General features: G+C 37.8%; 1 protein-coding gene and 1 long non-coding RNA gene across 3 annotated transcripts in view; one reads left to right on the top strand and one right to left on the bottom strand.

Moving 5' to 3' along the window:
- LOC144073461 (uncharacterized) overlaps positions 1-13,812 on the top strand; it is a 98,626-nt gene that overhangs the window by 43,472 nt on the left and 41,342 nt on the right. The window lies entirely within an intron of this gene.
- Positions 5,762-11,876, bottom strand: ifnlr1 (interferon lambda receptor 1). The gene is made up of 7 exons (XM_077598980.1): positions 11,733-11,876; positions 10,984-11,110; positions 9,525-9,694; positions 9,271-9,449; positions 8,461-8,602; positions 8,023-8,153; positions 5,762-7,581 (listed from the first exon to the last, which is right to left on the bottom strand). Exons 1-7 carry the CDS (start codon positions 11,773-11,775, stop codon positions 6,811-6,813), a joined length of 1,563 nt encoding a protein of 520 aa, XP_077455106.1. The 5' UTR covers positions 11,776-11,876; the 3' UTR covers positions 5,762-6,810.

The raw sequence follows: 13,812 nt of genomic DNA, 5'->3' as shown, positions 1-13,812 counted from the left end.
GCGATGAAGATCAGACTAAGAATAACCAGTGGGACAAAGCAGCTGAGAGAGAGGCTACCTTTTATGAGTCAGACATCCCGCTCCGCCAGGGATTAGGACTATCTTTGATTTCTTCTGGGCTTTCATTAAACTTGAGTTGGGGGGGAGGTGCTGGACCAAAGTACAAGAATTAACCAAACCCATTCTGGAATGTTATTGACGGTTGTTGAAGTAATGTTTTTTTTTGGAGGGCCATGTTGTAGTTACAGAATATGAGTTTCTTCGGAGGTCCGTTGCCTGCCAATTAGGGCTGCAACGATTAATTGACCATAATCAGCTGTCAGGCTCTTTAACAAAACAAATGGCTGAGTGTTAAGACCTACCGTATGCATGCATGTACATCTATGTGTATGTATGGATATATGTGCTTATATATGTATGTATGTATATATGTGCTTATAGGTGTGTATGTATGTATATATGTGCTTATGTGTATGTATATATGTATGTATGTGTGTATGTATATATGTATGTGTATGTATGTATATATGTGTATGTATGTATATATGTGCTTGTGTGTATGTATATATGTGCTTATATATGTGTGTGTATGTATGTATATATATGTGCTTGTGTATATATATGTGCTTGTGTATGTATATGTGCTTATATATGTATGTGTATGTATGTATGTGTGTGTATGTATATATGTGCTTATATATACATGTATGTGTATATATGTATGTGTATCTATGTATATATGTGCTTGTGTGTATGTATATATGTGCTTGTGTGTATGTATATGTGCTTGTGTGTATGTATATGTGCTTGTGTGTATGTATATGTGCTTGTGTGTATGTATATGTGCTTGTGTGTATGTATATGTGCTTGTGTGTATGTATATGTGCTTGTGTGTATGTATATGTGCTTGTGTGTATGTATATGTGCTTGTGTGTATGTATATGTGCTTGTGTGTACGTATATGTGCTTGTGTGTACATATATATGTATGTGTATATGTATGTATATATATTTTTTTCAGAAACACGCTTATTTATTCATATATTTATTCATGTATTTATTTATTTATTAACTTACTTATTACCTATCTATTTATGTCTGAAATGCCTTTCCTATTTCTGCATCCTCACCCTCTTGCTACTGTGACAACGAAATTTCCCAAATACTGGATGAATAAAATTATCCAATCCAATCCAAATTAATGATCAGATAAATAACTTTTTGGTCAGCAATTTCAAGGATGGTTTGAAAATGATTCAAATCCTTTTTTGAGGCCTTAAATAGCAAATATTGTCATATTTTTCCATTTGGATTTATATTGCGGTTTTCAGGACCCACAAAAACACCTTATAATGCATTATTTTTTCATTCCATATGAATTCAATGCTTTTATTGTCATTATACAAGTATAATCAGATTAGATGATATATAAGATAAAAGTAGCTTTTTTGGTGCTTATGAAAAAATATTTTGAGTTTGAATACCCTCCCCAATTTTTTTTTAAATGATAATTTTCAATTGCTGCAAGTCTTGCATTCATTTTCTCAATTGTGTTTTGCCCTCATTCTATTCTATTCACTGTCCAGTGCATATTTTTACGATATTATCAGTTGGAGGAAATTCTATTTCGCTTTGTTGGTAATAGAGTTGCTGCTTTTAAAAATATATCTTCAGCTCCAATTTAGCTTCTCGGGCTATTCATCGAGATCACTTATATGTGTTCCCTTGCAGAGCAATATGTAATGACTTTCTCCCGATACGACATGGACAGAATAATGTTGAAATTGACTCCATTAATCATTCATGCTTGTTCTCTACTCGCTGATGTATTGCGTCGCGTTTGGCCTGTCCTCCCCTGCAAACATTTATTCCCTCGTCGGACGCTCTCGCATTTAATCGCAAGTCAAAGTGGGAACGCTCTGCGGCTATGTGGCCATTTTGTATCATCAAGGTGTCAAGAGAGAGTTCTTTGGAGTGGCGACGACCAATCACGCTAGATCTGATCCGGCAAAGAATTCCGATCACGTGCGCGTTTCACAGTTTCTCCATGGGAAGTGCCAGTGTTTCAAATAATTATAATACTATTTTGTTTTCAAATCAAGCAGTAGCTTCTGTATCAAAAGGCAATTTTCCCTCAGTGCACTAAAAAACAGCAGTAATATATTTTTTGACGCATTTTCTGTAATTGACCGTGATAGCAAACAATTCCATTTCGACTGGAATGGCTTCCATTGAGTGATCATGTTTCACTGCCATTGACGGTGATAGATGGGGTGCTGGAGCCTATCCCAGTTAACTATGGGCACCTGGCATGGGACCACAGAGGACAAAATTGAGTTTGGTTTATTTCTTAAGTGACCACACATATTAATGAACATATCTGTATTCATGTTAATGAACATTTTTATGTAAATATGTAGGATTGTAGCTGAGGGCTAATTTCCATCTTTAGTCACTTGTGTAGGTTGAAGATAAATGATGACACATACGAGACACACAAACACGTACAAGAGTTTGAGACGGTATTGTGATTGCAATTTTGTTCGTCTAACAGCCAGGCTATAAGATGTTGGCGTAGAGGTTCAGAGACGGGAGTTCATGTATGTTAATTGCAGTGGCGGTCCGTGCATTTCCTAGTGACGCCTTCAGCAAAAACTAAACGCATAAAAAATCATCAACAATAACCTCATACAATTGAAATATTATTTAGGAATATAGCCATGTATTTTACACACCAAAAATCATTTTTAACTGTACACAATATCATCTTTCTTCCTTCTTTTCTATCCCCATCGAAGCTAATGCTGAAAGTCGAGCCTGTCCTGTCGTATTTCTGGCATACGTTTTTATTCGATTTAGTGCTGAAAATGTTCATTCCTGGTGGTGACAGGCTTGCTTGCTTTAGAGTTAGGTAGACCTTTCTTAATGATGTCCAGCTTTTTTTTCTTGAAAAGTCCGTCTTGAAAATGGCTTTGACAGTAAATCTGCAAACAAATCCATTTCTTCTCCTCCTTCAGCCATTGCGGATTGACAAAACCACTATTAAATCAACACCAATATATTTGCTTGTGCAGCTCGCTGCAGATACAGTTTGGTAGCTCTGGCTAGTCCACTCTATCACTAGCCAATCATAGTTGGTGAAAGCGATGACGTATCCCTATGCCTGCGAGAAGGCCTTGGTGTCACCAAATCGAATTCTGATTGGTTAAAGCAACAGTCTTATCGACGCTTGTTTAATGCAACAAAGCCTGCAGAACTGATTGTGAAGGCCTCGAGGCAGATTTCTGACCCTGGCAACCAATAATGGCTGAAATGTGATTGGTTAAATGCTTCAATATGAAAACACACATCTGGAAGCAGTGCAACCAGGGGGAAAAGCAATGAAAGGAAGCTAACAGACAATTTGGAATTAGTAATTAATAAGTATTCATGGACAAAATATAATTAACATCAGTCTGTGATTCAGATATTTCTTAGGCCAGCAGAGAAGGCTTTGAAGGCCCTGACTGGACACCACTGGTTAATTGGTATTGAGTTCCAGGTATATCCACGAATGCCCTCTTTTTGAAGGGAACTACACAGTCACCACATCGCAACTTCGACTTAAAAGTTTATAGTGTTGGAAAAAAAATACAAACATGAAATGGGAAAAAATCGAGAGTATTTCACTGGCAAATAAGGATATGTATATATCAGGAAGAAGGCTAGTAACTTAGAGCTAGTAGCTGATATCAATAATAATAATAGTAGAATGTGTCCCACAAGCTAACTGCTTCAACATTAACCTGGAAACATGACTTATCTACCCCGATCGCTAGTTTTCATAGCAGTCTGGGGTGAAATCTTCACTGCGGAAACCTGCCGATCCTTCCCATTCATTTTGCGCCTGCTGGGCAAAATGCTTCAAAACATTCCTTGTCACGGTCTCATTTGTAGATAATTTAGTACAGCCGTACAATACACACGTATGGCCCATTATACCCAATCATCTTTGTAAAAAAAAAAATCATACTGGGCACAAAAATCTTGAGGGATTGGGCTTGTGTCAAAACTAATGGACAGATTGGGACTACTAATCATGGCTTTTGAGTCCCAATAGATTACCGAGAATAAATTAGGGATCGTGAACTGGATTTGACCATTTTGTGTGGAGAGGCACTTTAAAATTATATTTCAGCAAAAAGCTTTATTAGCTTCACGCCTCATTGAATTTATACCGGTTAACTGTACACACTTTCCATTGACCTTCACTAATTAGACCGACACACATGGGAAATTAAAGGTAGACTATTGTATGTGTTATTTTGTTCCCCACTTTATTGCATATGTTTTATTTGACCACGGCAAAGCAAATAAAAAAACGCAAACGTCCACGTTGCTAGGATATCGGCGTGTAAAGTTCATTTCTGTGGAACAATAAAACTTATCAGCAGGGAGGGAAAACAGATATGAAAATTACTCTTAAACTGGAGACCAAACTTTTAAAATTTTCAGATAAAGTATTTTAAACTTTGTTTTTCATTGATCTAAAAGCAGTGTGTGTGTGTGTGTGTGTGTGTGTGTGTGTACCCGAATATCTGTTTTAAACACTTGCAATAGTCTCCCTTTCATCTGCATTCAGTGGATCAAACTAGCACTAACCCATTGATTTTTTTTTTTCGTTTTGAACCTTGCAATCACCTCGGGATTTTACTTCTTTACTAGGATTTGCGTTTTTTTCTGTTTGAGTCTTAGCATGTTTCATCACGGCTGTTATTGATCACGTACATCCAGTGCCGTTATTGAACTTTTTTCAGCTGTTTGCTACTGAATCAATGCATGTTCGTGTCAAAAATGCTACTGGGCATTTGTATGAGAACTACAAAAATACAGTGGTTCCTCTACTTACGAATATCTCTATATACAAAAAATTCAGGTTATGAAAGGCTTCACCGGGACATTTTGTCTTGAGATACGAAAGAAATTACAAGTTGCGAATCAGAAAAATTCATACATCCTCTTGTAGCATCCTATACTTTATGTAAAAATTTAATCCAACAAAGTTAAGAAGTGTGCTTTGTTGTCAGTGTTCATATCGCGTAGTTTTACGACGTATGTATGTTGGAAAACGGCTTTGGATGTTTTATTCATTTTATTGTCTTAATGAATAATTGCCATTTGGTTTTTTTTCTTATTTTGTTTTTTGCATATTTAATACAAAATTAGTGTACTTTTATCATTTTTTAAATGTATCGATTTAGAAGTGGGGATCTTAGAACAGTTGAAGCGATTTAAAGGTTTTCCATCTAAAATGCGACTACATATGAAAAATGCAACTTACGAAATCACTTCTGGAACGAATTGAATTTTGGAGATACCACTGTACAAAATTGAGTTTTTTTTCTACTTGGATCATATGTACACATTTTTGTGCTTCTGGCCGTGGGATGTATACTTTGTTTATCGTTGACGTAGACTCTGCTAGAGTGTAAAAGGGAAAAAAAACTGTTAAATTGACAAATTAAAGTGTAAAATTCACTCCAATTAAGTAATAATCCAACATTTTAAGTCAACTGGTTTTAGGTTTTTAGTTCCTCCAGGACCGGGGCTTCCATCCCCATTTTACCCAAAACAATTTCCCTTATGCTATCGTAACAGAAAATATGACCTACATCTGTTATCACTGTCACTGGCACACTGACCCGCACCTTTTAAGTACTATAGTGACGCATAATCTAATCTGGGCCGCAAGATCAGCAAATATGAAAACAAATATCATAGAGTTGACATGGAACAGAATAGCATTTTTAATACAAAACAAACAACAAAATAATGTTAAATCACACATGAGAACTTGAGTTATTTTTACACAATTTCATGACTCTGTCATCTATTTTAAACACCTTCATAGTTCAACAATGACTAATGCAAAAGCATGAAGGGAGTTGCTTGATTTATTGCCTTTTATTGCGACGTGTTGGCTCTTGTTGAACAAACCAGTCACTAATCTGTCGTCCTGCTGCATTTATCTCATTCGCTAACATCAACAGCGCTAAATGTCCAACCCATTTGACGTCAAATGTGTGGCAACGAAGGAATATTCGTTCGTTTGCAGTGAATGAATATTTGTCTGCCCTGCCATATCAAATAGATGGGATGTCTTATTAGTGATAAACCCATCTAAATTTTAATGAGGCACGTGATTGGAGGCCTTTCACCGTCAATATCAGCCAATGAATTAAGCATTGTACGAAGCGGGTTCTATTTTGAGGCCACAAAAACCGTAAACAATGTGACGCCTCGTTAACAGCATACAGTACTTAGTGGTAAAACACAAGGTTTTTTTTTTAAATATCTTTTACTACGTTGATGTAGATGAGTAGTCTTTTTTGCAGGACATTCTGACTTGTGCCAGAAACAATAATCAGTTGTGAATCAAGGACAATCTATCTAAAGTCCGGCAGGATTTTGCAAAATCGTTGACGAACACTGAAACGTCACTGCAAATGGACCCCGACGTCAACAAATGCTGCCAAAACCTGTATTGATGTAAATTCCTCATCCTGGACTAATCACCACTCAATTTCCTGTCCAAATGGACAAAGAGTGAACATTTTGTTGGTCAATTACAGGTCAGATACGTATAGACCTCATGGAGAGAACCGATCGATTCGTCTCCAGTCAATCACGAAGTACGTATTGACAAAGTTGCTAGTCAACCACAGTCAACGTACCTAATATCCTGGAGGCACTGAAATGTAAGTTGTCAAACTTTTTGGATGGATCAAGTCGATAAAAGTACAATTTTAATGCTTGGAGGAAGAGTAAAGCATCACTCTTGTATTTGTAATGCCCAACTTTCAAGAAATGTTCCTGGCGTTCCTGTATTGTCAGTGAATTGCTCCTTCTCGGATTCTCTAGAACCGGAAAAACTCCAAGGCGGATTCCGACTCACGTAGTCTTGAGTTTCGATACGTGTATCTAGTGGTATCCAGTTTTGCTTGTATTCTAAAGTCGGGTTGACATCTTTTTGGGGTATGGTATTGCAGAGGTAACCTCCAAGAGGTTCTAAATGAGTTGGAGTCTCGGTGTTTAGGGCCTCATCCACACAACCGGAGTCTGCCGATTCAGAGCTATTTAAGCGATTCAGCTGAGCTCCATCCGACTCCTTCATTGTGGTTTCAAGCGCCTTCACGTAGAAATGGAGTGATGCCAACTTAAGTTTACCATTGGTGTCTCGCGTCGTCTGGATCTGCAGCTGTCCCATTGGATCCTCATTCTTGCAGGTCTTACTTTGTGGGGGAGGGAGTGGTTGGTCCACATCTTCCACGAGGACTGTGGAGAGCTTGTTCTGAGTAGCCGGTACCACAAAACTGTAGACGATAGACGAATGGTTGCTGGACGCCCGTTCACTTGGCGGTTTGGAAGAAACTTCCTGCAAGGAATGGCTACCACCAGGTCTGTCATGCCCGGTTGCGTTAGTCCTGATGGGAACGTAATTGTAGATTTCCTGGCTTTGAGTCGTAATGATTGCTGTGGAAATAAGAGTCTTCCTCTCTCGGATATGCTGAGGGTTTGGCAGTCGTTTGACAGGATGTATTACCTGGTTAAAAAGACAAAAAAATCAGGGATGTGAAATATTGTGAGTTATTGAGAGACTGCTATTATTTGAGATTAAAAAATGATTTAGGTAATACTCCAGACGTATTTGATTTATTCTTTTGAATGTTTTAAAGCATTTATTTTCTGAGGTTATTTTTCTCGGTAGAGTGACTGACTACCTGGATTGCTTTGGCTTATTGACTGAATATAAATCATGACTATATTTGTTGTCATAGTTGAGAAAACGTTTTCTATTGTGGTCAGTTATGGAACTGCCACCACAAAAATGTTTCTGCACACCCTCAAGCACTGTTGCAATTACTAACACCACATATTTACACGGTTAGTTAATGTCGTCAACACATGACGGACTTTCTGCGCTATGAGCCCGACTTTCAAGTTATACCGCATTTCCTAATACTTGTTATTTTAGAGTACACACCAATGAGTGTGGCAGCTTCTTGTCCATCGCACCCTTCATATAGACACATACAACTCCAGTTGCCACCAGAATGATGACTGTTAGTAGGGCGGTGCCAGTGAGGATCCATGGCAGACTCACGGTCAGGTCAGCTGGGTCAGGACAAGAGTGGACAAAAGAGTCGGGTAAAAGTTCAGTGTAAAAAAAATGTGCAAGAACTTGAAGATTCAAGTCAACCATTTTAACTTGAATTTTCAAGTTTTGATGTATCAAAAAATGTATTGGGTAAAATTAAACATTGGGTAACTCATGTTAGCAATTTTAAAGGGAATCTCAAGAACCAAACTCCAGGTAGGAAAGACTGAGCTGAGACGGCAACAAAACTTTCTGAGGTCGAAAATCCATAAGTCCACTTTTGAAGAAAAAAAATGCATAGGCTCAAAGCCCTTCAATGCACACCTGTTGGTGTTGCGCAGAAAGTTGTATTCTCACTCACTAGACGACCCCTCTCACACAAAGGCGTGTAGAGTACATAGCCACAATACTTGGTTGGGTGGGCTGCCGAGTTGATAACAAAATGCGCCGATGGGTAAACGTCTTCCTGGAGAAACATTGAAAAATCAATTCATCAGACATCATTCAATTGGTCAATTGAGAAGAGTAAATTTCAGGGTTAAACTGGTATTAGAGCGGTTAACATGTCGGCCTCACAGTTCTGGGGTCGAGGGTTCGATTCCAGCTACTCCACAAAGTGCATTTTCCTAGTAAAAAAACCCCATAAATAAGTAATTTAAACTTACCTTGCCAGGATGTGACTTTTATATTTTTATACTATGTTTTTTTTACTGGGAAAACGCACCAATTTCGTTATACGCAGCTGTGTATGATAACAATAAAGGCTTTTGATTATGATTTGATTTAAAAAATCCTAATGAGCCTCATTAAAACCTAAAAAAACTGAGGTCGGCCCTCATTGTGTGGATTTTGCATGTTTTCCCCAGACTGGTGTGGGCTTTCACTGGGTACTCCAGTTTCAACCAGCCTACCTTGCTTGTTTTTGGGATGTGGGAGGAAACCGGAGTACCCAGAGAAAAACCACACCAGCTGGGGTGAACATGCAAACTCCACACAGAGAGGACCCACCTGCGATGGACCCCAGAACTGTGCCTGTCTGGATACAGATTATTGAGATATTGTCACAATCTTAACGTCCATTTGGGTGAATCGGGGAAAATGTGCAAAAAAAAAATCTGCTGAAGTTTACAGTACCAATGCAGGCTTCTTGGGGTTGGTGATCTTAAAGGTGTAACGAATGGAACAATTAACACCTCTCATGCGACTGATGATGTCGGCCACAGAGGCCCCATTAGGACCCAACGGAAGAGTGGCGTGAATGCGCAAGGACGCCGACGTCACGCTTATATCCAACCTGGGTTGACCCAGAATTGCTGTACGAGACATAAAACGGTCATTTAATAATAGTCACATACACGTAACTGTTGTCTGTTTATGTTGATACCTACTGTCCGTAATGGGATTAAATCTTGAGGCGTTTCCGTAAAATTGCCCGTTGGCGTATACTTTGGCATAGTATTGCGTGTCAGGATGGGGCGGAGTTTCGGCAGTCAGGTTGCATTCAAGCGCAGTTATGTTGTGACATTCAGTCTTGCTGTAAGTGTCCGAATGATCGAACCTGGAACAAAATCAGGCGGGTACTTTAAGTTTGATTACAGGCCAACCTTTGCCTTAATTGGGACTTTTTCGTATGACGCAATGTTATTACTCTGGCAAATTAGGGCTATCTTGTTTTTAGGTAACTTTAGATAACACCAGTGGCGGGCCATCAGGGCCTTCAAGGCCTTCTCTGCTGGCCTAAGAAATATCTGAATCATATATTATATTTTGTCCATCAATACTTAATAAATAATTCCAAATTGTCTGTTGGCTTCCTTTCATTGCTTTTCCCCCTGGTTGCACTGCTTCCAGATGTGTTTTCATATTGAAGCATTTAACCAATCACATTTCAGCCATTATTTGTTGCCAGGGTCAGAAATCTGCCTCAAGGCCTTCACAATCAGTTCTGCAGGCTCTGCTGCATTAAACAAGCGTCGATAAGACTGTTGCTTTAACCAATCAGATTTCGAGTTGGCAACACCACAATGCCTTCTCGCAGGCGTAGGGATACGTCATCGCTTTCACAAACTATGATTAGCTACCAAACTGGATCTAGAGCTAGCTGCACAAGCAAATATATTTTTGTGTTGATTTAAAGCCATTTTTAAGACGGACTATGCCAGAAATACGACAGGACAGGCTCGACTTTCAGCATTAGCTTTGATGGCGATAGAAAAGAAGGAAGAAAGAAAGGAGGATGAATATTGTGTACAGTTAAAAAGGATTTTTGGTGAGTAAAATATGGCTATATTCCTAAATAATATTTCAATTGTGGGCCCGGTTCTGATATCTGAAAAGCTCCAGTGTTTGTATTTAAGATCCAGTGTTTGTATTTAATCACTAAATGCTGCTAGGAAGTGGATTTTACCCCAGTATTTGTATTTAATCAATAAATGCTGCTTATCAGCTGGATTTTACCCCATTTTCGGGCAATGTTTGCCAGTACGCCATTGACATTCATCGCTGTCTTTTCCCGGGAAAATCACCCCCCTGGCCTGGTTGTAATGTCTCAAAACCTCCAGTATTTGTATTCAATCATTAAATGCTGCTAGGAAGTGGATTTTACCACATTTTTGTGCATTGATTTAGTGATGATTTTTTATGTGTCGCAGCTGTAGCTGCAGTAGAGGTTTTATAGCCATAAAATAGGTTTTGAAGGTTGGATTGATTCGTTGAAGGCGCTACGAGAAAATGCATGGACCGCCACTGGATAACACACCCACACACATAAAATCTTTACCTCTGCATATACAGATAATGCCAAGCTATTTTTTTCGACATGCAATATTTATTCACTTGCTTGCATACCTCCAGTATTGGACAGTGTAGAGGACCTTTTGTTGTGGTAGTGACGTCACCGCTGCTTTCCAGCGAAGCATGTTGTTAAAGTTCTTGGATTCAAACCACACCTTCTCAACATGAGTGGAAAGACAAGCTACCAGAGGCAGAAAGGGACAAAGTCCATTTGAGTCATTTGTTTGGATGGCGATTTGTTGACGTGCATCCAACAAACGTATATAATTGTATACTGACCTAACATTGAACCAAATCTTGGAGACTTTATACACAACAATTTGACTTTGTGCTTAAGTGTTTTTGAATGTAGAATATGAGTACTTTCAGAAAGCTTCTTTGCTTTTCCACTCACGTCTCGGCCAAACCGCTAGTTTTCTAAATGTGTCTTCTAGCCTGAACTCTATCCTTCCCGCACTCTAATTTACTGCGTGACTGTTTATTAAATCGCGTATTTACGAGGAACTGTCGTTAAAATGAACCCGGGGTGCGTTACGGTTAAACGTTATCACCCTTACTGTCACTCGGCGATGGGCGACACTAAAGATCGGACCATTCTGTAAGGATAATTTGCATTTTTATTGCTCGTGTAACGATGTAATCGATATTGCAGTTTTTGGAAAAGTTTAGAATCAAACATTAGTTTTCATGTGGATTACGAGGGTTGTCATACACATTGAATTAATGATTACAGAAACATGTAAAATCAAAAACAAAATAACTATAGGCAGAATGAAAGATAAACAAAACAAATCTATACTCACCATAGCAGAAGAGTAGCAGAATAATGACTTTGAGAGACCACATCGTTATGAAATATTGGTTAAAATTCTGCTAATTGATGGTTCATGACACCAAAGTTGGAGTTAATTCGTTGGAGTTTTCATGCCGCATGGCTGCTGTGCTTTGTTGAAAGGAGTGGTCTCACTCAGGTGTGCAGGTGTACCTTTATCACTTTGCTTCCTGCTATTCTGCTTACGTTAAGTCCCGCCCATTTAAAAAAAAATGGGAGTCTTTGGTTTTTGTTTCTCAATGACAAGCATCCAGGCAAGGCATGAAGTAAAAATAAATAAATAAATGAAATTTGAATTGATAAGGTCTGTAATGGTCATGTTATTCCAGTTTTTACACATACAGAAGCAGAAAGTACGTGCTAGTTGTTATCAGATACCGTTGTTACGCTTATGCGGGTAACGTGAGAAGAGTGGAGTAAAATTGTTATTCATAAGTTGTCAAATAAATTGTTATATATAAGTTGTTGTTCCAAATTGTTAATCGGTCTCCAAAGATGACAGCTATTCAAAATATACCACATTTAAGACCTTTGACCCTCTATAGAGTCAGTTATTATTTTTGTTGTATTTTTTAATTCATGTATTTTTTTTTTACTTTGAAGACCTTAAAAAAAGTCAAATCAAACGGCCATCTCTCTAAAACACGTGTCAAAGTGGCGGCCGGGGGGGCAAATCTGGCCCACCGCATCATTTTGTGTGGCCCGGGAAAGTAAATCATGAGTGCCAACTTTCTGTTTTAGGATCAAATTAAAATGAAGAGTATAGATGTATATTAAATGTCCTGATTTTCCCCCTTTTTAATCAATAATAGTCATTTTTTAATCATTTTTTAATGTGTTTTTAGTTCAAAAATCATTTTGTAAAATCTAAATATATCTAAATATATATATATATATATATATATATATATATATATATATATATATATATATATATATATATATATATATATATATATATATAAAGCTAAAATCTTAGCAAATGTACTGATATACACACTGGTTACGACTCCAAGTAACATTTTTTTAATAGTATTTAACTAAATTACAGCATATTACTGAGTAATGTTAAAGTCAATTGGCATTCTTTCAAATTTACAAGCTACATTTTAAATATGCACAAATTGGCAAAAGTACAAATAACCATTAAGCAATTTACTAATCAAAAACTGTAGCGCTTCCGTTCTGTTGGCCTCAAATAAGAATACAATAAAACTCACTCGAAGCCGTCCTGATCTTATTACAACTCGAGTATTTTTTAAAAAAAACTGTCCTTTGTGTCCTCGAATGTATTAATTAACCGGGAAAAGCAATTTCCTTAATTTGTTATCAGATTTGCTGAAAGTACAATGACAGCGTGCTTATTAGAATATATTAGCGTGATGGTTCCATTGTAATTAAACTCTGACTTTGGTATGATTGTATTGTGTTTATCGGCAAGTGTCATCTATTTGTTGTGGCCATTGAATTTCCTTCATGCAATGAACCAAATATACTCATTTAAAATCCTGGTGCACAAAAAACAGCATGATCAGCTGACCCAAAAATGAATGAAAAGTTCATTTTCTTTTGATTTTTCTCCAAATTGGTCATCAGTCTAGTATAATCAGGAAGTAGAGTTGTTTACTGTCTGCACGAAATCCATGAATTGTTCCTCTTTAACGTAATGTACAGAGAAGTATCCGTGTTATCCTTCTGCATTTTATGACAGATTTTTTTTTTTATTGTTCGGATTTAATTCCCTCTGTTGATTGCTTGCCGCTAATGTTTTTTGTTTTGTAGATATATTCCAAAACTGACAACTGTTTAGGCTGAGACAACACCAACATGCTTAACTAGGCAGCTGCGTAGAAGGGTAACAAAAGTGGATGCGCTCCAAATGCATCGCACAATCAAACGGCCATCTCTCTAAAATATGTGTCAAAGTGGCGGCCCTGGGGCCAAATCTGGCCCACCGCATCATTTTGTGTGGCCCGGGAAAGTAAATCATGAGTGCCGACTTTCTGTTTTAGATCAAATTAAAATGAAGAGTATAGATGTATATAAAATTT

The sequence above is a fragment of the Stigmatopora argus genome, chromosome 4 (genome assembly GCF_051989625.1).
Source record: "Stigmatopora argus isolate UIUO_Sarg chromosome 4, RoL_Sarg_1.0, whole genome shotgun sequence".
Lineage (NCBI taxonomy): Eukaryota > Metazoa > Chordata > Actinopteri > Syngnathiformes > Syngnathidae > Stigmatopora > Stigmatopora argus.
This window is presented reverse-complemented; position numbering and strand designations above follow the sequence as displayed.

Bases quoted from the DNA above. Each gene is read 5' to 3' on its own strand.
- ifnlr1 (XM_077598980.1), bottom strand. From the start codon at position 11,775: ATGTGGTCTCTCAAAGTCATTATTCTGCTACTCTTCTGCTATG. The intron at 11,111-11,732 runs GTGAGTATAGAT...TGCCTCTGGTAG, and splicing joins TCTGCTACTCTTCTGCTATG to CTTGTCTTTCCACTCATGTT. The intron at 8,603-9,270 runs GTACTGTAAACT...ATGTTTCTCCAG, and splicing joins ACCCCAAGAAGCCTGCATTG to GAAGACGTTTACCCATCGGC.